This window comes from Aythya fuligula, chromosome Z, assembly GCF_009819795.1.
Source record: "Aythya fuligula isolate bAytFul2 chromosome Z, bAytFul2.pri, whole genome shotgun sequence".
Taxonomy (NCBI): Eukaryota; Metazoa; Chordata; class Aves; order Anseriformes; family Anatidae; genus Aythya; species Aythya fuligula.
Window position 1 is genome coordinate 2,570,489 of NC_045593.1, and position 27,128 is coordinate 2,597,616.

Here is a 27,128-nt window from a genome sequence, read left to right on the forward strand (position 1 = left end):
TGGTGTTCGTGTTGGGACACATCGCCGGGGTTTTTTCATGTGCGCGGAAAAAGCCGGCGTTTCCTGGTTGGAGATGCAGTATTTACTGCTCCCTGCGCGGGGCTGGGTGTTAATTGTCGTCGGAGGTGCTGGGTGTGGGCGAATCATTGTATAATGCCCACACCCTTTCGGGTGGCTTAGGGCGCGGCGTTGTCTTTGCCTCACCGTGCAGTTTTTAAGATGTATTATTACCCAAAAGAAACACGCCCTTCCGTGCCTCCTTGTTTTTATTAGGGATCGCTCTGCCCCGCCGCTCCGAGCGCCTGGCACGGGGATGCGGGGCTGGTGTCTCGGCCAGCCCCTGGAGCTTTGTGTGGGGAGTGGATCCGCTTGGGTGTCCTCTCCATCCAGGAGGTAGAGGTTTTTTTGGCACGCAGGAGGTGCTGGGGACTGATGTTGGTGTCACCCAAGTGGAGCTCAGACCTTCCCGTGATGGGCAGGAGCATGAGATGGAGAGATGGGGAGCACCTGGGGGGACCGTGGCCAAGCACGTCCTCGCTGCATCCCAGAGCGAGTGTTTTATGGACTTTATGAGGACTTGCCCCATGCAAGGGCTTCCACAGGGCTTCCTGAGGTTTGGCCAAGCTGCTGTAGCTCTGGCACCTGGTTTCTGTGCCATCCCACACTTCATGTCACCCTCATCTTCCCACCTCCCCCTGAGAGAAGGATGACTCCGCAATAGCTCCTCAAGCCCTTCATCCAAGTGGTGCTGGCTTGTGAGGTGCCCGGTTATAACCAACCATTTCTCCAAATGAAGGCTTTTATTGCACACTTTTCAGGACAGAGCTGTCCCACTGAAAAACCCACTTGGCCTTCTCCAAGCACACCTCATCTTCTCCACCCAGGCACGGCCGTGGTGACTTCCACCACCTCTGCCCAGCCAGCCCTTGGGAGCATCCGCGGTGTCAGTGTCCTTTGCTCACCTCGAGGTCACCACTCCCTTCTCCAACCACCCAGTTCTCATCCCGTGAAGGGTTTTATTACCTTTTCTTGCCTGAAGTGGGGGCTATATTTAAATGACACACATCCAAGGCCAACTCACAGGGAAGTCTCACCTTCCCCGTGCCACATGATTGAATAGGGGGGCAAAGATGCAACCCCCTTATTACAGTAATATAATTTTCCATCTCAAATAGGAACCAGGGATGTTTTAATGATTGGGCTCATTAGATGGACTTTCCACTTAAAGTGTCTGTCTGGCAATTAAGGCTGGGAAAAGCATGACTGATGACCACACCTTCTGTGACTTAATGGGGAGTCTGAAGGCTGATCTTATTATCACACTGATACAGTCTGTGATAAAAAAGAATTTAAGATACTCTCCAGAGATTTATTTGCCCATTAGGAAGCTGCCAGGAGAAGGTTAAGGGAACTCATAAGGTCAAAGCTGAACAGAGAAAAGTACTAAACGCTTGGGATCGGGGTGAGCGGTTGGAGGGGACAGAGGACACGGTTTCTGCTCCCTGCTCCACTCCTGACCCACTGCATGGCCCTTGCCACGTCACTTGGTTTCTGGTCTCTCTGCTATCAGGCTGGCGACCAGCTGATAAGCACGCAGGGCTCTCTGAAGCCCTGAGGTTTGCTCCCCGGCAGGATCTGGTGCAGATGCTCCGGCACAGGGTGAGCCCTCACGGTGAGGGGAGCGCAGCCCCTGCGGTTCGAGGGATTCAGACAGGCACAGGGCGATGGATTCCAGATGGATCTTTTCTCCTTTTTCCTTTTTAGTCTTTCAACAACAAGCAATGTTTACCCATTTGGGGGTTTTGATGTGCTTCTGCTCTTACCCGCATTGCCCGAGTAACACAAATGCTTCTCTGCGTGTCTGCGGAGGGACCTGCCAGTGCTCATATGGGAAGCAAAGGATAAAAACTGCATTGAGCGGAAGGATCTGGTGTTTAGGGCAGGGAGGAGGCAGCTGAAATGCAAAGCGAGGTTGCTCTTTTAGAAAAAAGCGTAGTGCAGAATTTCCATCCTCCTCCAGAAGCATCCTCGCGGGTCCTCAGTGACTCCCCAACCAATTCTGCCCGCTTTAAAACGTGACCCACCGTAATATTTTACTTAAAGCTGGTGTTTAATGGACTGGAACTTATTGTAGAGATCACTGTGCAGGCTTCAAACCTCCTGTTGGGTACCATTTTACTGACATTAGCTTGCCATAGCTTGTCAGTGTTTTTAACTGTGCTGATGGGTTGAACGCCCCGGGATACAGCAGCAGGCTCTTTCAGCTCTGTACTTAGCTTTCGCTTCCTTAAGTACAGCTGGGAGAGATAATTCAGCTAAATATGCTTTAGTACAAAGTGAAGTTTCGATGACATAAAAACCACCCAGCATTTGGGTCAGTTTGGTCAGATTAATAGACAAGTTGTGAGCAGCAGAAGCATTTCATTTCAGCCTTTTCAAAGTGCAAGTCTGACTTTCACACGCAGCCTGATTTGTTTGCATCAACATTTCCTTTGTTTTTAATTAAACACAATCTATGACAGATGCCCAAAATTTAGGCAGAATGTTGTTTTTTTTTGTTGTTGTTTTGGTTTTTTTCCTTTTCAGATTAAACAAGTCCTCTATGATAATTTGCAGCTACTTTTTTACATTTTTCAGTGCACAGAGAAGCCCTGATCACTCCCACCTTTCCATTACCAGCAACCGGAGAAATCTTTCAACTCAGCAGCCTTCGCTCTATCCAAGTGCATTGGGGAAAGCAAAGGGTCTGAGACTTCTCTCATCCTTTCTCCACTTCATGTTCCTTTTCCGTCAAAGGTGGAAGAACGCCAAACACGTATATTAGTTAGGTTTGTGTGAAAACTAAATAATCGAGTATGGAGGTATTGGCTCTATGTCTGTTGAGGAATCCTTTCGAAGTTGACTCTTTTGACCTGCATCCCCTCCCACCCTGCTCCACTGCCCTGTGCCCCATCTGAAGCACGCAGTGCTTTGTGCAGCCAGCAGCTTCTCCCAGGGCAATCCAGCCTCTCTCACCCCGTTTTCTCCAGTTAACATTTTACCTGGGCTCTTTCCACCCCCGAGCTGCTTTTTTCTTCCTTCCCTTGGGAAATCCTAAACTGGGGAACCGGCCTTAATCCCCTGACCAGCCAAGTGCAATACGCACACCCGCTGCTTTCCCTTCCCTCTCCTTGGACAGAAGAAGGACTCCACCCTCCTGCACTAATACTGTAAGAACTGTGTGACCTTCCTGGGCTGAATCCGCATCACGGGAGGGCACACAAACAGTTTGTGACTGCTTTGCCCTTCCCGACAAACCCCTCTGTCTTCTCCATTGGCCCCCTGCTGTCCCCACGGGTGGAGGCTGGGGATGTGTGTCCGGGAGCAGGGAGACCCCATCCACGGGCTCCAGAAGTACTCTAAAATCAGGGCTAGGTATTTTTCAGCAAAGAGGTTTCAGGTGGTGGAAAAAGTCAGTGGTTAGCATGTCAAAATTGCTACAGGGATTCAAATCTGCAGGCTCAGGATGATGCTGCTGATAGCCACCGTGCCACCTAGCAGGAGCCGCAGCCTCGCTGGGCTGCACAGGAGGGCTCAGCCAACTTCAATAGGGCAAGCAGCCCTCTTTCCAAAGAGCAAATTTAGCTCTGAATAAAGAAAAATGTACACGTGCACACCGTTTCATGGGGATATTTAGGCATGAGAGAGCACAGGAGCTGGAGGGGAGCAAAATGCGGGGCAGGGAAATTTCTGTTTGCTTATTCCCGGGAGGGAGGAACATGGATTTGCTCCCGGTGCAGGTAAACATTCACAGCGATTTCACGAGAACTTGAATTCCTCCTGTGGTGAGCATCTGAGCTGGAAAAGGACAGGAACGATTGGCTTTGTGGAGAGCTGCACTCCTTTCAGCTGATCTTGCCAGGGTACAGAGTTCATTTCTCCCCTGACACATCTCTGACGAACACCCGAAGAGCGTGTGGCACGGGGAGCCAAGTGATTGTGTTGTCATGGCAAAGACCAGTGAAAGAAGAGCAAGATTTATATCGTGGCTGCTCAGAGGCTTGGAGAAAGATGGCCCGAAGCCATAAGTCATGCAGGCACGGCTGATACGGTCTTCGGGGTTTGCCAAGTGTGGGCTGCTCGGTGGCTTGTGTGAGATGGGCTGCATGGTCTTGGTCCAAGTCTCGGCGGGCATGGTTCCACATCACAGAAACCAGCAGTACCGTTGACGCTTCTGCTGACAGTCTGAGCAGAAGAGATGAGTTGTTGAATTGGCCCCGAAGATGAAAAAAAAAAAAAAATCTGAAGAATTTTGCAGCTAGAGAAGATCTTCCTTCTATCAAGGCAGAAAGAAGAGCAGGCGACCCTTGGAGCTTGTCACACACACAGCTGTGGCAATTTGGTTTATCTACCCCAAAGGAGCCCATTCTGCAGCAACGTGGGGAGGGTTTAGGTTGCTCTCAGGTCTGGGTCCACTGTGTGCCTGCGGTTGTGTTATTTCATCCCTTTTGTGCCTGGGCTTCCCATGTGCCAGACCAGGCTCTGGGTTCACCCTGCCTCCCTAGGCAAGGCTCACGCCTTGTGCCGGTGAGTTTTGGGTATCCCCAAGGGCAGAAATCCCAGCGCCGCTCTGGCTTTATGCTCCAGTGCTTGACCAGCCTTGTCCTAAAAATAAAACAAAAATAAAAATTCCTCTATCTGATCAAAACTTCCTTTGCTGCAGCTTCTGACAATAGCCTCTTGTCCTCTGAGAGCAGTCCGACTCCATCTCTCTTCTCCGTGCTGCTGGCTGCGGCGTGGCTTGGCTCAGTTTCCCAGTATGAAACCAGTAAGCCTGTTAAAATCAGGAGGTGAGGTGGCTGCAGGAGCAGGGAGGCACTCCAGGAAGCCAGGGGACACAGCGAAGCACCCATTTTTCTTGTCTCAGGATTGTTCTTGTTCGGAGGAGGTGCCGCTCGTGTAGGCACTGCGGCTGCTGATGCAGTACCTGCCCTGTGAATATAAAAGGAAGGTTTCTGTCTCCACCACTGCCCATCCATCACCTTCCACAAGCCTAGAAGCAAAAGGAAGAATAAAAGGAATAACAAGAAAATAAAGAAACATTGCAGCCAGAAAGCTATCCTCCGTGTTTCACAATTCCATAAATTATGCCCTTCCCTTCCCCTTTAATCGCCAGGCATATAAAATACACTTGCAGCAGAATCATATTCTTCCTATTAAAGTTTCAGAAGAGAAATACAGGACCCATCTGCCTGTTTAGCAAAGCAGGGCAGAGCGTGACCATTTCTTTTTTTTTTTCTCCAAATCTGCTTTATGGCAGGAGTTCTCTCTTTTAGGACCGGCCATTCATTTCACTTTCTCCTTGCACCTTGCATTCTCACGAGCAGCCTCGTTATTCTCTGGCGGGCTTTGTCTGACGCCCTCAAACTCACGTGCCCCTCGAGAGCAGAGGTGTCACCAGCCCTTGGTGTGGGTCAAGGAGGGAGGAAGGTCACCTGGGGCTTCAGAGGCGGGTTTGTGCTCTGTGGAGGGGACATGACCAGCAAGAGTTGGCACTAATGAGAAATTAATGACATGCACTGTAGGGGGACCTGAGCTCTCCTTGCCCGTGCGTGTGGACAGAGGATGCTCGCACCGTTTGGGCAGCAGCGATGGGCAAGAGACCAAAGCAGCCTCCTTGTCTCCTAACTGACCCACTGTACCTCGTCTGTGGCCTCTCACGGGTTATGCGAGGCACACGCAGACGGCTGGAATGATAATTTATAGTGCTCAGAAATCCCTCCTGGTGCGGCAGGACACGTCCCTCCTTCTCGCCACGAGCCTCATTCCTATTCAGCAGCGTTCAGAGCGCAGCGGGCAGCGAGGACCAGGGGTACCTGGAGATTTACCCGTGCCCCGGCTGCCGTCACAGCTCCCAGCCCTGAGATTAAATCAGGCTGTGCTCTGCCAGAGGCATGAAACATTTCCGAGAAGCCTCCTGCGGCAGCAGAAGGGGTGCACAAATCTTGTGCTGGCTCTTCATGGCTGCGAGCAGCCACAGAGGGACTTGTGTTCTCCCTCCCGATGGGTTCACCATACAAGAGGCTTTTTTTTTTTTTTTTTTTTTTTTTTTACCACTTTGGGCAAGAAGCTGTTTGGTTTGATGTAGGTTCAAATTTTATTTTTAAGCATAATATGAGAAACGCAGTGGAGGAAACCACACTCTGTTCCTTAAAATAAATGGAAGAAAAGACAGCGCTGTAAAAATATTCTCTGATGCACGCACTTCATGTGCATGCCATAAAGGAGCATGTACCTTGGCACAGGCAGCACTGAGGAGCTCTGGATGTTTAACTGGATCATATCTTTTCCTACATAACATGCTTTTTATAAGGCCTTGTGGAGTGCTTGGGCTTGCAAAGTGCTGTAGCCAGGCTCTGCCTTTACAATGCCAGCAGCTCCGTGGCGAGCTCTGAGCCTGCAATGCCATTTGGAAGAGTGGAAACCCAACCTCAGTCGCTCAGGACCTACCTGTTGCTGAGGCCATAGCTCAAGGGAAAGGAAAGGAAAATGTGCATTTTGGCCTCCCATCTCCCTAAAAACTCCTCCTGCTGCAGCCGTTTCCCCCAGCTCTGAGCTTTGCATCCGCTGTCGCACTTGGTATGGTGCTTGGTCTTCATCAGCCATGGAGGCAGAATTCAGACTCTGACATCTCCATCTGGAAAACCTGCAGCCCCATTTTCCTTCCCATGCCATCCCCAGAAGTCCCTTTTTTCCCCATCAGGAAGGGTCCAGCTACAAACACGGGTCTCCAGCCTCTGCCCTGTGTGCGGGGAGCGCGCCCACTGCTACCCCCCGGCACTGCGGGCGCAGCTCCCCTGCGCCTGGCACCGACCTCGGGGCAGGCTTTGCAAACAGAGGCAGCGGTCAGAGCGGGTCCTAAGTGCTCTCACAAACATTTTTGAAGCACCGACTCGGGCAAGGAAAGCCCCGGTGTGCCGCGGTGCTGCTGATTGATGCCGGCTGGGGCTGCGGCGAGTGCCAGCGTGCCGCTTTGAAGTGCGGTGCTGGCAAGCCCCGGGTCCCTGCCCCTGGCTAGGAAGGGCTGAATGCAGATAGGTGGGTACAAAAAAAAAAGCCACATAAAATGCGAGGTGTTTAGGGTCGTTTTGATGAGCGCTTTCACAGACAAATGAGGGGAATAAATTAAAATGCCATCAGGGTTATTTTGCTAATGTGGAGCCTAGATGAAACGGCGGCATAAGGTGGATTAGAAGCGCCAGAGATGGGAGGCTGGAGGGGTGGACGGAGAGGTGGATCTTCCCAGAGGTCTTGTCTTATTGTGACCCTTTATCTAAGGAATGTTTCTCAGCTAGAGGGAATTCACAGTGGTGCATTTAACTAGAGGCTGACATACCTGTGCAGCCAAATGCAAAATGCAGGCGGTGAAGTGCTGGGGAATGCAAGGTAAAATGAGCTGCTGCTCTCCAGGGCAGGACAAAGGAATGGTGTGAGCCCATCCACGATTCTGTGGTGCTGTTTGGGATGTTTCAGAGGCTGCATTTCCCTCTCTGTAGGAGAGCAAGGGGTGCTCAGCAAGACGCTCTCTGTCTAGGAGCTGGGAGCCAAGGGGGCTTATGGAAAAGGAAGAGCTGCGAGGGGTGGTTGGTTACCTCTGGGCCAGCACTGGAAGCTGAGGTAGTTTCTTATGGCAAATCTTGGCCCAGGAGAGAGCATCTGTCCGCAGCCTGAAGGGGCTGTATGTGTGGAAGGGGATCAACAAAATCCAGAACAGCATCAGTTAAACCCCTGGAGTCAACCCGTGGTTACACCAGGAGAAATAAGAGTAGGCTTTACCCGGCAAAGCCCAACAGAAGCGTAAAATCCATCTGTTCAGCCCCAGCAGGCCAAATCCTGGCTGCAGCCAGCGCTCTGTAATTCAGAGACTCCTTTGGACATCTCCTTTGAGTCCGGACATGTGAGCAACTCCAGCGTCCCTGGAAAATGTTTTTCTTGTAAAGCCTTTGTGAACTTGTGCATGTATTTATGCTATGGTTATCGCACATGTAATTTAAGCTGACATTGTAATGACAGCATGGTGAGTTCAAAATGTAGCAGTAAATATAGTTGTTAGGGGAAAAAAAAAAAATCCCAGCCCATCATCCTGAATGCCTCTTCACGTCATGGGAGGGATGCAGACAGAATCCAAACACCATAAGCATTTCTGGGTTCCAGTTGGAAACTGCCTGGAGTCCAGCACAGGCCAAAACAAACACGCGAGACCGTCTCTCTTTACACAGCAGGACTGCGTTTTCTCCTTATTTCCCCTCCTTTTTTTTTTTTTTTTTTTCTTTTTCTTTTATTTTTTTTCATTTTGAAGGGTCACCCCTCTAAACAGGGGAGAGGCTGAGGTTTCCTTGCTGCTGGCTTGGGCTGCTTTCCTACCTGGTGGCACGGAGCACCCCTGATCCCGCGCTCTCTCCCAGCTGAGAGCTGAATCCTGATTATTTTTGAGTGCTGTCAGTTCGCAATGCTATATTTAAGGGTCATTTGCCAATTCCATTATAAGCCTCATTTACAACTCAGCTGTTTTAAATCGAATCAGACTGTAAGCTGGCGGATGCAAGCAGTCAGCTGGGATGTGGGACTTGCCTTGCTTAGGGGCCCAATCCTGCACCCCCTGCTCTTTGCAGAAGCATCAGCTGGACAATTAACCCTATTAACTGTCATTTTTTTCCCATGTATTTCAGCTGAAACATCTAACCAGTAGATATTTTTCTTTTGCTTCTTCCAGGTGAAATCTTGTTGATTTTTTTTTTTCCTGTTGGCCCTCCCCAGCTCTGGCTGTATTTGCTGAGCTGGGCAGGGGTGGGCCCCTCTGAATCGCAGGGATTGCTCAGGCGGGTGAGGCTTTGCAGGATCAGGGCTGATCTGACAATTCGGCTGCTTTTCAGCTTTCTAGCAGGTTGGTAGAGGCACCAGGGGCTTTGCTCGCAGAAGGAGTTGAGACACAAATGAGATCTGAATCTGACCCCTGATCTTTAGTTAAATTGCTCCATAACCTTGAGAGATGGATTAAATTGTCCCCTGAACGTAGGGAGTTGCCTTTGGATGCTCAGTGCTGGGGCCACACACTAAGGTTATGCTCATATATTACCTGTGGTCTTCAGAGAGCTCATTAGCTGGTTGGTTTACATACAAGAAGCCTGGATGAAAGTGCCATCTCCTCTCCCCAGCTGTCCTCTGCTGCAGGCTGGCAGCGGTTCCTCTAGACACATCCAGCTCCGGGGTTAGAGATCTGTGTGCCTTGGTGGGGTTTCAGCGTGGTCAGGAAGAGTGATTCAGAGAAGTGTGGCTTTGCAGAAAAATGGTGCTTCTCCTCGGGTCAGGGAGGGATGAGGAGATGCGGTATTTGCCCTTCGGACTGACGCCCAGCTGCAGGGAGCCGGGGCTGTATGAGACACTCACAGGGCAGGAACTGGGTGGATTTGGTCCAAAAGATGTTCTCTCCTCTCTGCTTTGGGCTTTTGCATTGGCTTTGTGGGCATGCTGTTCTGGAAAGGTGACGGTAGGACTCAAGGATGGTTTGGGAGCCCATCGTCTGCCCCTACCTGCCTGGCGGTGCAGGGGAGTGAGCCAGCTCCCAGCCAGGGCACCGTGCCACCCCTCCACCAGAAACAGCCCCAAAGATTGGACTGCATCAACAAAACCATGGTGCTGAACATTTCGGCTAGAGGCAGTGCTGCAGCTATCAAATTGACCAAAGTTGTCCTATTATTTCCTCGTGCTCCTCGGCTCCTGCAGTGGCACAGGGTCGGGCGTGTGAGGTTGGAGGCTCTTTGAAGGCAGGGGATGGATTTTTCCTTGTACTGGGGCAGCGTGGTCTGAGGCCAGGCCTTTTCTTCTGCTCTGTTACAGATAACAGGGCAGTGCTGCAGGGAGGGCCGTGTCCCTGCAGGTGCACAGACACTTTGTATGAACGCATCTTGCAAAGTCACTTCTGCTTCACGCCGCGTGTCCACATGGGAGCCATTCTGAGCCAGCCCTAGCAGGAGAGCTCGTGTGCTTAGAGCTCAAGGACTTAAACGGCAATTAAAAATGAATGAGAGCTAAGCAGACAAATAACGTTTTTAGAGGAAAATCCTCCAGCGCAAGGTGAGGCTGCGCTACCGCTCCCCAAAACCCGTGGGAGCCCAAAGCCAACGCTGTGCAAGCCATGGAGGGTGAGAGGTGAGGCTGATCTTGCGTGATGGGGCTTGGCCCAGAGCAATCTGGGTTTGTAAAACCCAGAATGTGGATGCCGGGGCTGAAGTCGTGCACCGGGGTGCTGGTTCTGGAGGTTGCCCTTGTGCAGGGCACGATGAGGCTGCCGTGACCGTGGTGCTCCGGAGAGGGTGCGTGGTGCGTCCAGCAGTGGGCACATCTCTGGCCACCACCAGAACGGGGATGATTCCTCCTGCGGGGATGAAGCTGGGAGATGTGGGGACAAGGAGTAGGGTCAGGACAGTGAGAAACCTTCCTCTGGATGGCCCGGGGATGCCCGGGGATGCTGCGGAGGCGCTGGGGAAGGGCTGCAGGATCAGGGGTGGAGCGGGGCCGCTGCGAATGCCATCGCCGAGCCTCACACCCCGGCGTTTCTGGAGCCTGCCCGTACCTGCTCCGCAGCCGATATTAAGCCTGCTCAAACACTGCACCGCCTTCTCCCGGCTTTGTTTTCCGTACCCCACACCCAGCACCAGAATAGCGATAACCCCCCTCCCACCCTGCCGGCTGACTCAGGCCGCGAGCAGCACCGCGGCGCGCACATCTGCTTCTCATTTAGCGCGCTCCGACCCTTTTCATTTTACTCCCCAAGAGTAAAGTTCCTTTGGCACCTCTCTCTGGACGGAGAGAAAAAAAGGGGGGAGAGGGGCCGAGGCTTCCCCATCCTTCACCCCCTGCCTGGCTGGGACAGCCGGCTTGAAGCCTCCTGGCTTTTCTGGGGCGTTTTTTGGAGCCCCCCGCGCGCTGGTGACAGCCGTGCCCGGAGCCGTGTCCAAGTCCCTCACAATCCTGTCCACTCTGGAGAGACGGGAGCCAAACCAGTTTTCCATGGTTAAGCTGGGCACATTTTCCGTCGTGTTTTTTGTCAGGAAGCAAACCCACCCAGTGTGTGCGCCGCTCAATAGGAGCCTTTTTTTTAAAACTCCTTTTTCCTCTCTCTGGCTGCGGAGAGGAGCTGGCTGAGGGGGAGTGGAGGGGCTGCCTTTTCTCCCAGGAGGGCGAGCCCAGGAGAGCTCAGAATGGGAGGAAATGGCTTTTTGCTATTTTTAAGGCTGTGCTGGAAGGAGGTACCCATCCCCGCCGGGCTCACAGGGTGGTAATGGTGCGTGCCTGTAGGAATTCATTTGATATATACATCCCATATAGCTGAAGATGTGGCAGGGGCTGGGCAGATCACACCGGCAGCAAGGTGATGGTGGGGGAGAGCAGCCAGAAGCACACGGGATAAATGCCACCAACAATGTCACCCAACTCCTGGGCCCTCTTGGGCATCCTCCAGGCTGTGCCGGAGATGCTGGAGGGCCCTGGGGAAGGGCTCGGGGCTGATCCTCATGAGACACGCGGGGATTTTCCTCCCTCTCTCTCTTTTTTTTCTCTCTTTCTGGATTTTTTTTTTTTGCAGAGCACCGCGTGGGAGGGGATTTGCGTCACTTGAAGCATGAGTGAGTTTCCATGCGAGTGGAGTGGTTGCACAGGATGAATGGAAACTGGGTTGCATTATGCCTGACACGCTCCCCCTCCCACAGGATTTGCACACACACACACACAGGCACATAGGTGTAACGCATCTCTGTCTGTGTGCACACACCTCCACGTGCCGTTTGCAGGGGAAGTGGAGATGTGCAGGCAGCAGCATCGTTTCCTGCTCGCTGATACCACAATAAAACCTGCCCGAAACACTGAAGCGTGGCCAGGAGAGCACCAGGGCTCCCGCAGAGCCTTGTAAGAGGGACCTGGCCCTCAGATCTTGCTGGGCATTGAGCACCTCCAGCACTGTGACCTGGTCTGGTGGGAGATGTCCCTGCACCCCCTCCAGGCATTTGCCCCAGCTCCATGCGTAGATGCAGCCCTCGAAACACCATCTGGAGCCGGGCTGCGCCTTCCGTCCTGCTCCGCTAATTGTTTGTGTTTATTTGCCTGCTCGGGGTCATTTATCACCGGGATCCCCCTTTGCCCAAACCTGCTGAGCACATCAGATGGGCCTTGTAATGCAGCATTCAGGCTTCATCGAGCTGCTGCCCAGAGGTGACCCACAGCTCCCGACTCTGGAGATTTATTTAAGCTCTGGAACTGGGAAGTGCGCTGGGTATTTTAAAGAGGCCAGGAAAAGAAACCAAAGCACAAACTTCAATTACAGGAGGCACCAGGGCTCGGTCCCACCACGTGCTGGGTGTCGGACCCCCAAACCTCCTGCCAGGTCTGTGAGCTCTCTGCAAAACGATGCTCGGCTCGGGATGGGACCTTGGCACAGAGCAAAGGGGATGTTGGGGATGCCCGGAGCCTGCCGAGATGAGGAGCAGCGAGGGAGAGAGGAGAGGAGCCGAGCCCAAAAGGCATCGTGCTGCTGGAGGGCCAGCAGGGGAGCCGGTGCCAGCACAAATAACAAGAAATCTCCCAGCTCGCTGCGGGAGCACAGCCCGAACTTAAACACCCCCTGGGCTAAGGGTGGGTCCTGGCAGCAGCAGCACGGCGGTGAATTCCCACCACCACCAGCAGCATCCGAGCACCCAGCCACGTCCTCGGGAGGAGAGGGTTTGGTTCACAGCCTGCAGCTTCACCAGGTCCCATCCGCACACCGGCAAAGCTGCAGAAGCACGGGGTGCTGGGCTCTCCGTAGCTGCAGCTAACCAGCAGGGATGGATTTGTCTGAGATGTGTATTTGCTGCACTTTGTGCCTGGTCCTTACCAGGATGAGTTCCCAAGGATGAATTCAGCAAGGGCACAGCAGATGCTTGTGCCTCCACACCTTGACGAGCAAATGAGTGGTGTCTGCAGCCTCGTTTTGCTCCTTAAGCAAATTAGTCCTCGTGGTACTTCCCAAGTGGTGTGGAGAAATACAGCTGACCTCCAGTTCTGATCTGCTTGGTGGGCAACATGTCATAGAATCATAGAAAACAAATATCCTGAGTTTGAAGGGATCGTGGAGTCCAAATCCTAATTTCCGCGTGAATTTTGGAAAACTGGAAAAATTGGCTGTCATTTAAATGTCATTAAAATGAGAAAGAGGTTAAATGTGGCATTGCCAGGATTGTTGGGCTGGAGAAGGTTCTCCTGCACCTCTGATTTTGGATTTTTTGATGGGACTTCACATGACAATGTCCTTCTGGTGGTGTTATGGGAAACCAGTAGTGCCAGCCCCAAAACAACAGTTCTGTACGGTGTGTGAAATGTTTGTGGTTCTCATGGGCTCCGCTTGCCAGGGGGACAGCAGATGTTGATAAGGACAAACCCTTGTGTGCCCAAGGATTTTGTTCACCGATTTATGCTAATATTGGTGAATCCAGGTGGCGGTGGAGACCTACCAGGCTAAATGCTACCCGCTCACTCAGTCCCCAAAGCCTAACCACGACAATTACATGATCAAACCCTGCTCCACTGCCAGGGCTTTTGGCCCTATGGAGCTTGACCAAAACCCTGGACTGAGCTCCTTGCCCATCCCTCTCCTCCCAGCGTGGGTGGAGGTCACCGGTGGCACCAGGGCTGTGGAAGGCACCCTCAGTCAGCCCCTGCGTGGGTGGCTGTGGAGCATCCTCTTCACGGTGCTGTCCTGCACCTCCACAGCCTCCTGTGGTGCTTCTTCCCCATCCTTGCTGCGAGCCTGACCCTCTTTGCATCCTTCATCACCGAAGCATCACCTTGGAAACCTTTGTCCTCGCTTATCCTGTCCAGCTCTAAGCAAAATCACCGTGTTATTTTTTTTTTTATTATTATTATTTTTTTCTTTCTTGGGGGGTGGGTAGAGGTCAGTTTAGGGCGGAGGAACATATGACATACCACTGAAAACAACAAACACCCCCACCTTTCCCGCTGTCCCCAGGCAGGACGGCTCCCAGTTATTAGCAGCTGGGGAGGGCGCCCAGCCCGGCAGTAAAACTCCGGCTCCCCTCCCACAGCATCGCGGGGCCTGCAGTCCATCCTAGCCCTGAAAAATCTGATTATTTCCCTGCAAGGGAGGCCGGGGCTGGTGTCACCACGTTCCCCTCACCGTCTCAGCTCGGCGGCAGGGCCGGGGAGGGATGGGGAGGCGAGCGGCGCGCTGCCCCACCTCACCGCCCGCGGGGAGAAAGGCTGGGTACGAGGGTGGGTGGCTTAATAACACGTTCTGCTGGAGACAAGATGTTCGGAGGGGAGGTGTGCTTAAGGAAATATTTGCCTTTTTGGGTTTTACGTCTCCCTTTTTTTTTTTTTTAATAAAAATAAAAAAAAAAAAAAACAACACACTTCCAGAATGGGATTTACGGACCCCAAAACCATCTCGGCTCCCTGTGCCTCCAAGCAGAGGGCACGCACGGCTCTGCTGCGAGCCCCCTGTCCTCGTGCCCCCTTTCCCTGCAGGTGGGAAGGTCACAGAAAAGGAGGAAAGGGAAAAAAAAGGGCCTGGCCCCAGGTGTTGGAGCATCCCCGAACCCACAGAGCAGCCGCGGGGCTGGGGCACGCGGAGGGAGCGTGAGCGGTGAAGGTCAGCGTGCCCCTCGGAAAGGAGCTGCTATATTTTGACGGATTAGGGTAATCTTGCATGCACATCTTAATTGCCTCATTACGATGAGGCACAAATAAACCCGGGGGGGAAGAAGGAAAAAAGCCCACGTGTGTATTTTGGGGCTGGTGGATGCGGCGGGCAGGTGGGTGCCATGGTTCTGGGTGCTGCTCTGCACCCAAAGCGTCCGTCCCTCGGGGTGCTGAGCACCCCAGGCACAGGAGGGAAGGAGCTGGTGTGGAAAATAAGCACGGATGGGCAAAGCTGGTGGGAGCGTGGCTGAGCTTGTAAAAGGGTCGTACAGCCTGTGTTCAGGCACAGACCCCGGTGTCACTGCCCATGCTGCCTGGTGCCTGTGCAGGACGGCATCTCGCAGGGTCCTTCTTTCAGAAATGGGGCTTTTCATTTGAGAAAGTGGTGGGTGAGTTCCAACCGTTCCCAAAAATGCGCTGTTCCAAGGCATCCTCTGCAGCCTGCTCGGGACGTGGTTATTTTAGGTGCCCTCCACCCTTTCCCCCCGCCCCAGTTTATTTTCACAATGCTGTCATTTGCTATTAAAGCTCGGGATTTTCTCTGTCACTCCGTGCAGGCGGTTCAGCGTTCGCCCGTGCGATTTTTTTTTTTGTTCCTGGGGGTGACATTTGTCCTCAGGCCTGCGGATGCTGTTCCTGTGCCTGTTATTCCTGCGGACCCCACCCTTGGCTCGGGCAGGGGGAGGCAGGGAGGAGGCAGAGGAGGGAGCTGGAGGAAGGGCAGCGCCAGCCTGGGAGCACATCCAGCCCCCTCCCGGGGCCTGAGGTCATTTCTCTGGGGTCATTTTTCGGGGGCTGGGTGCCCTGAGCTGTCCAAGCACCCCACGAGTAAAAAAATGCCCTTTTTTTTTTTTTTTTTTTTTTGCAAGCACATGGAAACGGGTCGCTGGGCTGCTCCTCTTCCCACTCGCCCCCCAGCCACTGACGTGAGGTGAATCACCCCCAGCTCTGCCAGCATCCTGTGAAGTTATCAGCTTTCCTAAGGGCTCCGGCTCACAGCACCGCACCTCCAGAGGACCAGGAGGGGAGGATGAAGGGAAATGAGTCCATTTCCACCGGGGGGGAGCTGGGCATCGTTTTAGGCACAGCAGCTGTCCCTTTCCATTCCTGCTAAACTGGGGGGGGGTTGCAATCATCTTCTCCCACATCCTTAATTCTTGCTCTCTTGGTGCTGAGCGAATGCTGCACAATCAGGGAGGACAGAGCTAAGTGTCCAGGAGCGAGGAAAGCTCTGAAAACAATCAGCAGGGCAGTCTGATGTCCCATTTTTCTGATCTTTTGCACTTAATGGCGTGATCTGGCGACGAAAGATCAAAGCAGATTCACACGAGGCTGCATTCCTCCATGTAACACCCCTTCAATGCTAATTCTCCTTCCAAAAAAAAAAAAAAGAAAAAGGCAAATACAGGGACAGAAGTGTAATTTCTCACGCTTATTTTTAGGATAGAAGGCTCTAAAAAGGGAGGTGTCTCCTCCTCCCCAGCTCAGGTGCTCTTTCTTACCCCACGCTCACCTTGAAGGACGCATCAGACTTGCTTTCATTTATCGGCAGCTTTGTAAGAGGATTTTGTACGGCTCGGGTCGGGCTGTGAGGGGAGCATAGCTGGTTAACATGGTTAAGCACAGCACACTGCAATGAATCAATTTGTTTCAGACAACAGCCGTAATTAGCACGGAGCTAATGCTCACGCTGAGGGACGCAGGGATGGATCTGTGGTCCTCAGCCAAAAACGCCAGCCCCAGGCACAGCCCCTGAGGCTCCTGTGATGGGAATGGGTCCTGGCCATGCTGGGCTGGCTGGTGGGGCAGGGAGGCACCAGGACGTGCTCGCAGTGGCACAAAAAAGACCCTCTGAGGCTCCTGGGTCTTTGGGTGCTGATGGAGAGATGCTGATGTGGCACGGGGCAGGATGGAGAGCCCGTCGGTCCCAGGCTTATGGAAGGGGTAGGAGCAGAGCTCACAGAGGGGATGCTCCCTGTGTCCTGGGGGCTTCCAAAGGTTTTTTGCCTTCGGAGTTGTTCTGGCCGCTGGGTATATTCAGCGTGTGCCAGCAGCAATGTGTTCAGAGCCTGCTGGAGGAAGCCACACTCCTTCCCTGGGATTTCTCATGTGCAGGGGCTGCTGGAGCCATGTGAAAGAGGAAACATCTCGCAGATTAAAAAAAAAAAAATGGCAAAAATCATGTTTCCCTTTTGGGCGTGGGCTTCTTGCTTCCGATCTCCCCTTTGAAGCTGGAGCTGCTCTGGCAGGGGAAGGTGTCCGCCAGATGCACGGGGCACCCGATAGCGCGCTGACAGCTCCGGGCAGACGTGGGGCCCGGGCAAGCTCAGCTCACGGGTGAAGTTATCCTGCAGTCGTCTGCCCCCAGCCCTTGCTCTGTGGCTGGTCGTTGTTCTCGGAGCATTTCGGCACGTTGTGAAACAGCCCCGTGTCTCCCTGTTTGGCGTGGGTGCCGGTGCCCAGCAGGGTGAGGCAATGCAGCATCGCCCTTTTCCCCACATAGCTCCTGACGGGGCAAATCCTGCATGTGCCTGGAAAGATGTTGGCTCCGGGAGGGCGTGGAAGAAACGGGATAAGGAAGGGAGCGTTGCACAAGGATGCCAGGGGAGGGATGGGAAAGAGCAGAGGAGCGTGTGGTGGTTATGGAGAGGTGGAGGGGGTGGGAACCCAGAAGAGAAGGAAGGAGACAGAGGGATGCAGAGGTTGTGGGAAGAGTTTTTAAAGGTGATACAACAGCAGCAGGTGATTTTGGAGGTGCACGTGGGGCAGTGGAGAGGACAGAGAGAAGGCAGGGCTGTTTTGGTGCTGTTGATCGAGACCCCCCGTGCTGATGCCCCACTGTCTGTGTTTTGTCCTAGGGCACTAGATGAGAATATGGCCAATGGCATTGAAGATCTTATCGGGATCCCATTCCCAAACCACAGCAGCGAAGTCCTGTGTGGCTTAAACGAGCAGCGGCACGACGGCCTGCTCTGCGATGTCATCCTCATCGTGCAGGACCAGGAGTACCGGACCCATCGGTCCGTCCTTGCTGCCTGCAGCAAGTACTTCAAAAAACTCTTCACTACCGGCACTTTAACAGACCAGCCCTATGTTTACGAGATTGACTTTGTCAAGCCTGAAGCACTTTCTGCCATCCTGGAGTTTGCCTACACCTCGACCCTCACCATCACCACCTCGAACGTCAAGCACATCCTCAGCGCCGCCAAGATGCTGGAGATCCAGTGCATTATCAACGTATGCCTTGAAATCATGGAGCCCGACAGAGAGGTGGAAGAGGACGACGACAAAGAGGACGACGACGACGATGAGGATGACGACGAAGATGATGATGATGATGAGGAGGAGGAGGAGGAAGAAGTGGAAGATTTTGTCAATCAGGAGAACCTAACCGATGTCCAAGAAGTCAGCTGTCACCAAAGCCCTTCTAAGTCTGATCTTACCGAAGAAGCATACACGGAAGCACCTAAAGACTTTCCAAATCACTACCCAGCCAATAACTCCACCGGACACTTGGGTGTGATACGAGACTTCTCCATCGAGTCCTTGCTGAGGGAGAACTTGTACCCGAAGGCGACCGTCCCGGAAAGGAGGCCAGCTCTCTCTCCTTTCACCCCCAGCTTCTTCCCCCATCTGTGGAACGGCAACTTTAGCTCCTTTCCCCAGCTCGAGGAGCCACAAGTAGACAACGGCCCCTTGGACCTGGTGATCAAAAAGAGGAAGATCAAGGAAGAGGAGGAGAAGGAAGACCTACCTCCGCCTCCTTTCCCTAATGACTTCTTCAAGGACATGTTTACCAACACCCCGGCGGCTCCCCTGGGGCACATTAAGGCAGAGACCGACTACGGCGCTTATCTCAATTTCCTCAGCGCTACCCAGTTCGGAGGAGTTTTTCCTCCCTGGCCCCTGGAGGAAGAGAGGAAGATAAAGCCCAAGGCGTCCCAGCAGTGCCCCATCTGCAACAAGGTCATCATGGGGGCCGGGAAGCTGCCCCGGCACATGAGGACCCACACGGGGGAGAAGCCGTACATGTGCACTATCTGTGAAGTCCGCTTTACCAGGTGGGCATCCCCTACCTCTGCGGCGATGGGATGGGGGGTGGTGGCTGGTTCCCGAGCTATTTATCCCTTTTTTTTTTCCCCAAAAACGTAGCAAAGAAAGGGACGGGCCCTTTGAGAAAGAGATGGCAGGGGGAGAAGAGGGGGGGGGGAAGAAAAGGATCCCACTGTTTTTTTGGTGGGAGCGCAGCTGCTCTCCGGGCAAAATTGTGGGTAAGTAATGGGGCATTTCCAGCCCCGCCGTCATCTGCCACAGTGGGATGGGAGGGAGCTGGGAAACAGATGGCTGCGTTTGGTCAGACAGCCAAGGAAGCTCCATCCCTAATGCGCTGGGGGATGCGCTGAGCTGGGAGGGCAATTTAGTTGAGGGTTGTAATTATTTCGGTTTTGCACATCGTTTTGGCACCAGTGTAGACCACAGCCCAGTTGCACATGTTTAAACATGACACTGCCTGCACTTTCGGAGGCCGGAGCTGTCCTAATTGCTAGATTTCGGTCTGCCAGGGTGGGTTCATCACCCCTGCACCTCCACCCCTCCACGGCCAGAGGAGGGACATGGGCACCCTCGGCTTGGCCACGCAGAAATGGGGACAGGCGAGGTGTCCCCATCCCAGTGGCAATGACAACCTGCATCACCTAGATTGCCTTGGGTGATACCAGCCCCAATCTGGCTGCTGCCAGGTGGGTGTGAGCAGCCAGACCCAGCCCCTGCACCTCCCCACACCCCGGCAGAGCCCTTGGTGGTAAAAATAAAAAAAAAAAATGCATCAGGCTGAGGGAGGGCTGTGCAAACCCAATGCTGCAGCCTGCGAGCCTTCCCTGGGCAAATTTAACCGGTGAGCAGAGACAAATAGATTCCTGGACCTGCTCTTGCTGGGTATAATTAATATCTAATGAGTACAATCTTTACCATAATAATAAAGCTTTTTGACAAGAGCATGGTATTTCAGCTCCTGGCTGTGTGTGAGGGAGAGAGCCCCATTAGGCTGGGGCGAGCAAACCAGAGGAAAATAATATGCAGAGTAGGCAAAGCCGAGCTCCTGACAATGGCCGGACACCTGGGGTGCTCCTGTATTCAGCCCGTCTTTTCTTCTCCCGTCCCTGTGATAACATTTGAGTGGAATTTATGCAGACGATGAGGATTTGACCTGAAAATAAATTTCCATGCTCTGCTCCATTAGCGCAGCGGCCCCTGGATTACCATGCGCGGAGCATCGTGCCTGGCGTGGGCATTCGCAGTGCCTGCGGGCTCACCCCGGTGCTGCAGGGGAAAGGCTGTGCCTGCTGCTAATTCCTGCCTGCAGGTGATGGGCTGCATCTCCTGTGGGTGCTGTCCCCGTGGCTGTCACCTCCAGATGCATGGGGTCGTGCTGGGTGTGATGCTGAGGGAGCTAATAGCCAAAAAGGAAAAGTCTCAGCTTGACCCATCACTGACACCCTTACCACCAAGGGAATAAAAGAGTGGAGCCTTCCAGAGGGATTTGTTCTACAGCTCCCCAAATCCTGCACAAACAAGGGCAGCTTGTTTGGAGAAACTGAGGCGTGGGGTGTGTTGGTCCTGACTCACAGCCACTGCGAAAAGAAGTAGGAGGGCTGGGGTGAGAGTTGAGCTATCCTGACCCCTGGCCCAGGCTTTGACAGGGAGGCTGAATCAGCACCTTGGAGGTTCAAACCTTACCAGCCCTCCCAGCACATGGCCTCTTACCCCCGGTGGGTGAGGAGAAGCCTCCTGGAGCCAGTCCTGGCCCCGGGGCATGCGCCGTGTCCGCAGAGCCCGCGGCTGATGAAGCCTGGCCCTGCAGCGAGCCTTTCCTTTCCAACGGGAGGAGCTGCTCCTCCTTGCGGGGCTTCTGGCGTTGTTTTTGGAAGGAGGAGGACCCGAGGAGTGCTGTGAAAGCAGATCTCCTTTCAGTTTTGGACATCAGCTCCCCAGAGCTGTGTGCCTCCAGCCCTTGGGATGTTTTACTCCCCGTCCCACACAAAATCAGTGCGGTGCTTTGACAGAGCTGGTGGCCAGCTCCATGGTCACAGCTGTTTTCCACGCCACAGATCCTGATCTGGGCAGAACAGGCAAGGAAACCTCATCCCTCATTGGGAAATGTATCTCTTTTTTGGTCTAGCATGGACCATTACTAATGTGAGCATAAACACAAGAGCTTCTTTACGTCCCCCCATGTGCTCAGTAGCTGCTGAACACACAGCATAAGGGTTTTGGAGAAAATAAATCCCCCCAAAATCAGGACGAGCACAGCAGTGCCATCCCTCACGCCCCATCATCACTCAGGAGAATGAAGCCATTCACACGCAGTGGAGGGCTGGAGGGTTTTTTTCCTCCTTTAATGCACTAAGCAAAGTGGACGTTCCAAAACACCGGTTTATTCCTAAAAGCATTTGGAAGCACTTTGAATAGCAGGCTGACGTTTTTGTTTGTACTTACTTTGTTTTTAGCTCTTTCCAGCATTACTGGAGTGTGAGACCTCTCCTTTAGGGTGACACGTATTTGAGTGAAGTGGAGTGATTGAGATGTAGCAAGAGATTTCTGCCAGGATTTCCTGCACGCCGCTGCTTGTGCTGTGTGCTGAGCTCCCACAGGGGATCGCAGGCTTCCTGCAGCATCGGCCCCACGGGGCAGCCAGCAGAGCCTCAGCTGGGGAGACGTGAACCCGAACTGTCCCTCCTGGCATCCCGGGGGGCTGTGTGCAGGGCAGCGCAGGCTTTCTGTGCTCCAGAAATGGGATTTCTGGATTAATCACTTCTGTGCATTATTTCTGTGCCCAAGGAGATGTGCAGGAGCAAATTCACTGGGATAGATGGAGAAAATGCAGTCCCCTGGGTGGGGGTCCCCAAAATTCCCCATCAGATGTGTTCTCCGCCACTTCCATGGGTTCCCACATCCCATGGCAAGGACCTGCATCTGCCACTCCTGACTCTCAGGGACAGCTGCCCGCAGGAAGCAGGACTTCATTTAATAGCTCATTAATTTTTTGCTTAAACAAAGGCTGCTCAGGTTGTAATCTGCTGTGGCGCGCTGCTGAAGCGCCAGAGAAAACTGCAAATATTTCAGCTTTTCCACCAAGACAGCCCCAGAGTGCTCACGGAGAAACTATTCCAGCCGGAAAGGTTAAGAATATTTGTTCATATTATTTGTGTTGTGACAGCTCGCAGAGCCCTAATCGCTCTCCTAACACAATTGCATTAAGGGCATTCACACACTCACAGCAGCGCCTTTCTCCCCTGCTCATCGCTTGCAGCTCCTCCCGGCGCAGCCTGTGCCTGCCCAAAGCCCATGACCCACGCGCGAGAGCAGCAGCCAGGGTCACCCCTTACCTGTCAGCTTCTCCCGACGTGCCCAGCTCGCCTGAAGGTTAATATCTGGGGAGAAATGGGCAGAGGCAAGGCGAGCTCGCTGCCAGCCCCTGGGCTACTGGCAGCTGGCGGCAGGGCTGCGGCAGGGCAGAGGTGTGCGCCGCGGGATCCAGTTTCTCCCCGTCTGCTGACAGAGATTGGTAATAGCCTGAAAAAGCTTTGCCTGTGTTTACATTATGCAGTCCTGGCACACTGCATGTTTATTAGGAAAAGCGATCCTGCTAGGTTAAACATTACATATATAGGTTTAAATTATATTATAGGTGGGGCGGGTGGCTCTGCTTTTTATTAACATTTCCCAACACTTCACATTACGAGACCCCGTGTTCATCTGCTTACAGCTCCTCTGAACATCATCCGTTCCGGCTGAAATTTTCCATGCTGCTTTGTCTGTTTCTGAGAACTGATTTCAGCACTTTCGAAGGCCGAGGCCAAGGGGAAATGCGCCCTTGCTAATATCTTGGAATAACGGTGTCTTTGAAAATTTCAGGCTTAGCTCTTGGGATCTGGCCCTGGGCTTGGCGTGGGTCCTAGGAGGTGCTTTTCTCTGCCTCCCTAAAGTACTGCACAAGCTGTAAACCTTGGAAAACCAAAGCCAGTGCAAGCTCCTTACAGGCAGCAAGCATCTCCGCCGCCTGCCTGCAGCTGCACCGGCCTGCCGGCGCAGGGCTGGGCTGCGATTTCCCGGAGGCAGTAAAAGGTCGCCTGCTGACAAAGTGGCTCTCCTGCTAGGGACACTTCCCTGCCTCCTTTCTGGAGCCCTGTATTTCTGGCCTGAGGCTTTCAGACCCCCGCTGGCAGCAGTTTTTGTGCCTGCAGGACCCGCGGGAGCCCTGCCTGGCGTTGCGCACGAGACTATGGGCTGTGCTCGTGCTTTCCCTGCCCTCCTTCATCCATCCCCACCAGCAAGTGAGGGAAGGAGGTTTTGGGGCTCAGGCCACTGAATACAGCCAGGGCTGAGCCACAGGGTTCCTGCATGGCCTTGGGAGCACCAGGGAGCACCCAGCTTGACCCCAAAGAGCTGCAAGTCCCCAGAAGGAGATCCCCAGAGCCATTGGCCACAAGCCCCAAGCACAGCTGGATTAACAGGCAGCAAACGTGCACAGGGGCAGGCACTGGTCAGTGCAGATAAAACAAAAATAATGTCAGGGCTCATGTGAAGTAACAGTGCTTGGTGGTGGTGGTGCTGAAAACTGTTTCATGCAGTCAGGGTGGCAGAAATTAGTGTGTAGGCAGCAGCTTACAAATCTGAAGTGTTTGATCTGCCAGCATAAGTATAGTTTTGCCTTTTTTTTTTTTTTAATGCTCATATACTTTGTATGTATTAATGACTCCATCTATTCATGTATTCTCCCTATTTTCTTAATGTGTCGGAGGGATCAGACTGAAACCATTTCCCAAAACATTATGAATTCTCCCACTTTTCTTGTTTACTTAGCTTCCGCCTTGAACACCACTCGTGCAGGCTTGGCTCGGTTCACTTCCAGCCAGCTTTGCATTTTATATCCGTGCCTTAGCTGTGAATTTTGTAAACTGCAGAAGGAAATATTGCAAAAAAAAAAAGAAAAAAAAAAGAAAAAAGAAAAAAAAAAGCCAGATTGGGAGAATAAACTTGTAGATCTTAGATATTTCTTTCCACCTGAAAAAAAAAATAATAAAACACTGTGTCTTTGTAAATAAATGCCATGGGGATGGGTTCTGTGCCATCCCAGGGCTGTGTCTGAACCTTCTCCCAGGGGTGTGCAGCTGGAGGAGGCAGAGGGGTGGCATCCTGCCCTGCTGTGGGTGCAGAGCCCTGCACCCTGCGGTGCCTCCAGCTCCAAGGCCGGGCTGCTGAGACACCCAGCGGCCAGCACGGGTAGGGGAGGGAAGGGAAGGGAACCAGAAACCGAGGGGGCTCCGCTGAAACCACGTCCATCCCTAATTTACCAGGCTCTTTATGCTCAACTAACGCCCTCGGTCGCAGGCAGGGACATAGCTGTACTTCTTTAGATGTGCCCAGATATGTCTAGATGTGTCCTTTAGTCTAAACTTTATTTGTTTTTTCTTCTAAGAGTGATGAAGCTTTATTTTAGGGTCATTTTTTGTTCCAACCCAAGCTGTCTGGGGCTGGTTGGGGTGGCCTGCAGGCTGCTGGGACGGCGTCTGGGTGCCGTCCCTGTGGGTGATGGCACCCATGCCCCCAACCCCACACCTCCTGACCCCCGTTCCGATTTTCTTTTTGCAGGCAGGACAAGCTGAAAATCCACATGCGCAAGCACACGGGGGAGCGGCCGTACCTCTGCATCCACTGCAACGCCAAGTTCGTGCACAACTACGACCTGAAGAACCACATGCGCATCCACACGGGCGTGCGGCCCTACCAGTGCGAGTTCTGCTACAAGAGCTTCACCCGCTCCGACCACCTCCACCGCCACATCAAGCGGCAGAGCTGCCGCCTGGCACGGCCGCGGCGGGGCCGCAAGCCGGCGGCGTGGCGAGCAGCCAGCCTGCTCTTCGCCCCCGGCGGCCCGCCGGTGGACAAGGCCTTCGTGGTGCCCCCGGCGCTGGAGGAGATGAGCGGCCACCTCGGCAGCGCCGCCGCCGCCGCCGCCGCTGCCGTGTGCCTTCCCGGCCCCAGCCCCCAGCACTTTATGAGCGGGGCCAAGGCGGCGTTCAGCCTGCAGGAGCTGGAGAGCCAGTTCGAGGACACCCAGATGAAGCTGCTGCGGCGAGCCCAGCTGGACATGGAGAGGAACGCGGGCATTTTCGCCTTCACCCTCGGCCACAACGAGAACCTGGCGGCGCAGCCTTTCTTCCCGCTGCCCGACCCCTGGAGCACGGGCTTCAGCGGCCTGGCGGGGCTCGGCCACGTGGCTCCCATCTCGGAGGGCAGCAATTAGCCCCGACGGGGGGCCGCTGCCTTCCTCGCCCACCCCGCAGGCCCACCAAGCGAGCCGACCCCAACGCCAGACACGGCCGGCTGCCACCCGTGGCCACCGGCGCTTTAGATTCGGTGGCCCTGTCCGGGAAGGCCATGCCAGGGCTGCTGCTCTCCTCAATGCTCCCGAAAATGTCACTTGCCTTAGTCCGGGGCATGGCCACCCCCCCCCGGGACCACTGCTGGGAGACCCATGGGGGGCACTGGACGCCCGCAAGCCGTCCAGACTTGGTTTTGATATGTTACATTCCTCGGCCCTTTTGGCCGAAAAGGACTTTTGGGGGTCATTGCTTTTTGGTTTTGGTTTTCAGTTAAACTCCCGTGTCTGGAAACAACACTTTATTCCAAGAGGGGTCTTGGTGGAAGAGCGGGGTGAGCGGGGCAGCTCCGCACTGCCGCAGCCTGGAGAGATAAAGGGGATCGACTTTATGGGGCTGTGCGGTACGCATTGGGACCCTGAACAGTCAAAAAAAAAAAAAAACTGTTTGGAGATCACTCCAGACAAAACCTGTGTGGAAAAGGGGAATTTTGTTACTTTGGTTCTTTGGCCATTTCTAAACTTCAGACAGAGAATCAAACCCTGTTTTGAGCATTTTACCTTCAGTTGCTTAAAAAGGTGAAGAAAGTTTTTTGGAAGGATCAGAAATGTTTTGATCCAGAGCTTTTTTTTTTTAAACCCTTGCTTTGGGAAAAGAAACCATGAGGGAATGTTGAAATGAGAAAGTCGTTTCAAACCAAAGAGTCAGGAGAGCTCAGTGAGAATTTGCCGCCACTGACCGTGTCTGGATTTTCGTCCTTAATCCCTCCCCCCTCCGCCCCCTAATTCCTATATATATTTTGATGACAAAAATTTTACAAAACACTTGGGTGTCCCTGAATCTGCAACGCTGATCAGAAAAAAATTCGGTGCGCAAATTTTCCTGCTGCGGGTCTGAGGGGGTCTTTAGGGGAAAAGGAGGCCACTAAAGATTTCTTGCAGGCAAGGTTGTCTACTTGCAAGCAAGTAGAAATCACATTTCTTCTCCATTTGTTGCTTCAAAAGACAAGGGGATAGCGTCTGACGGGCTGCTCTGAGCTCGAGGAGGCCCACGGTGGCTGCTGGGTCTGGGGTCCCCCCCGGCTCCCTGCAGACCCTGCTCCAGCCACCCCCACCTGATATTTCTTCCCTCTCTCCTTCGAGGCCAAAAAGTGGCAGTGGGCTGGAATCGCCCCGTGAGCCTCCTTTGGCCTGGCAGCTCCTAAAAATGTGAGATGCCTTTGAGAATGTAGGCTTTTGGTGGCGGTCTGCCTCTCGGACGTGGTGGGACCCCCGTTTCACCATCTGATGAGAGGACGACTTCCTGCGGGCGCCCGGTAGGGTGATCATACATGAAATCAGTGCTCGAAAATGTAAATGTTACAAATTACGTCTTTTTCTTTATTTCTTTACCTTTCAAGATATTTACCATTTCCCTTTCAACGTCAGCAGGATGAAAGGGAACGAGAGGACTGCAGGTCTGTTTTCTGTAGGTTCTTGGCTTGCCTGCCAACGCTGCTGCTCTGAAGTGGGGACCGGACGGTGGTCGCCCCACGGGAGCCTGACACATCCCCTCCCGTGCCCCCACCAGGGATGCTCGTGCTGTGACCACGCGTGGCTGAACGCTGCCACAAACTGCCCGCTGCTTGCTCCCAGGAAGGAATCTGCAGGGACTGTGTGCAACAAATTGGTGGAGAAAAAATAGAAGAAAAAAAAAAAAAAAAAGAGAACTTCTAAAACTGCATCAAACTCTCTTTTTTTTTTTTTTTTTTTTAAGTCCGTATCAACTTCTTACACAAGCGACGTTTTGCAGATGACTGGTTACTTCAGGTGTTTTTTGTCTATGATCTGGAGTCATTGTAAAGCATCCAAAGAAGCTAAGTACTGTATAACCTACAAGAACTTGAAGCAAGGTGTTTTTTTTTGTTTTTTTTTGTCTCGACTTGTTTGTTGTTTCTTTTTTTTTTTTTTTTTCTATTTGTCTATGGGGGAAAACATTTGCAATTTTTCTATTTATAACTATTTTTATGTGATTGCT

The 27,128-nt window shown here is 53.2% G+C and overlaps 1 protein-coding gene across 1 annotated transcript in view; it reads left to right on the top strand.

Annotated features, from left to right (window-relative positions):
* Window positions 1-26,775, top strand: part of ZBTB7C (zinc finger and BTB domain containing 7C) — a 109,314-nt gene extending 82,539 nt beyond the window's left edge. Inside the window, exons 4-5 of the mRNA XM_032205290.1 lie at window positions 17,589-18,791; window positions 24,382-26,775. Of these exons, the coding sequence (XP_032061181.1) occupies window positions 17,605-18,791; window positions 24,382-25,036 (1,842 nt within the window). The 5' untranslated portion in view covers window positions 17,589-17,604 and the 3' untranslated portion in view covers window positions 25,037-26,775. The remainder of the gene's footprint in view (window positions 1-17,588; window positions 18,792-24,381) is intronic.
* The last annotated feature ends 353 nt before the right edge of the window (window positions 26,776-27,128 follow it).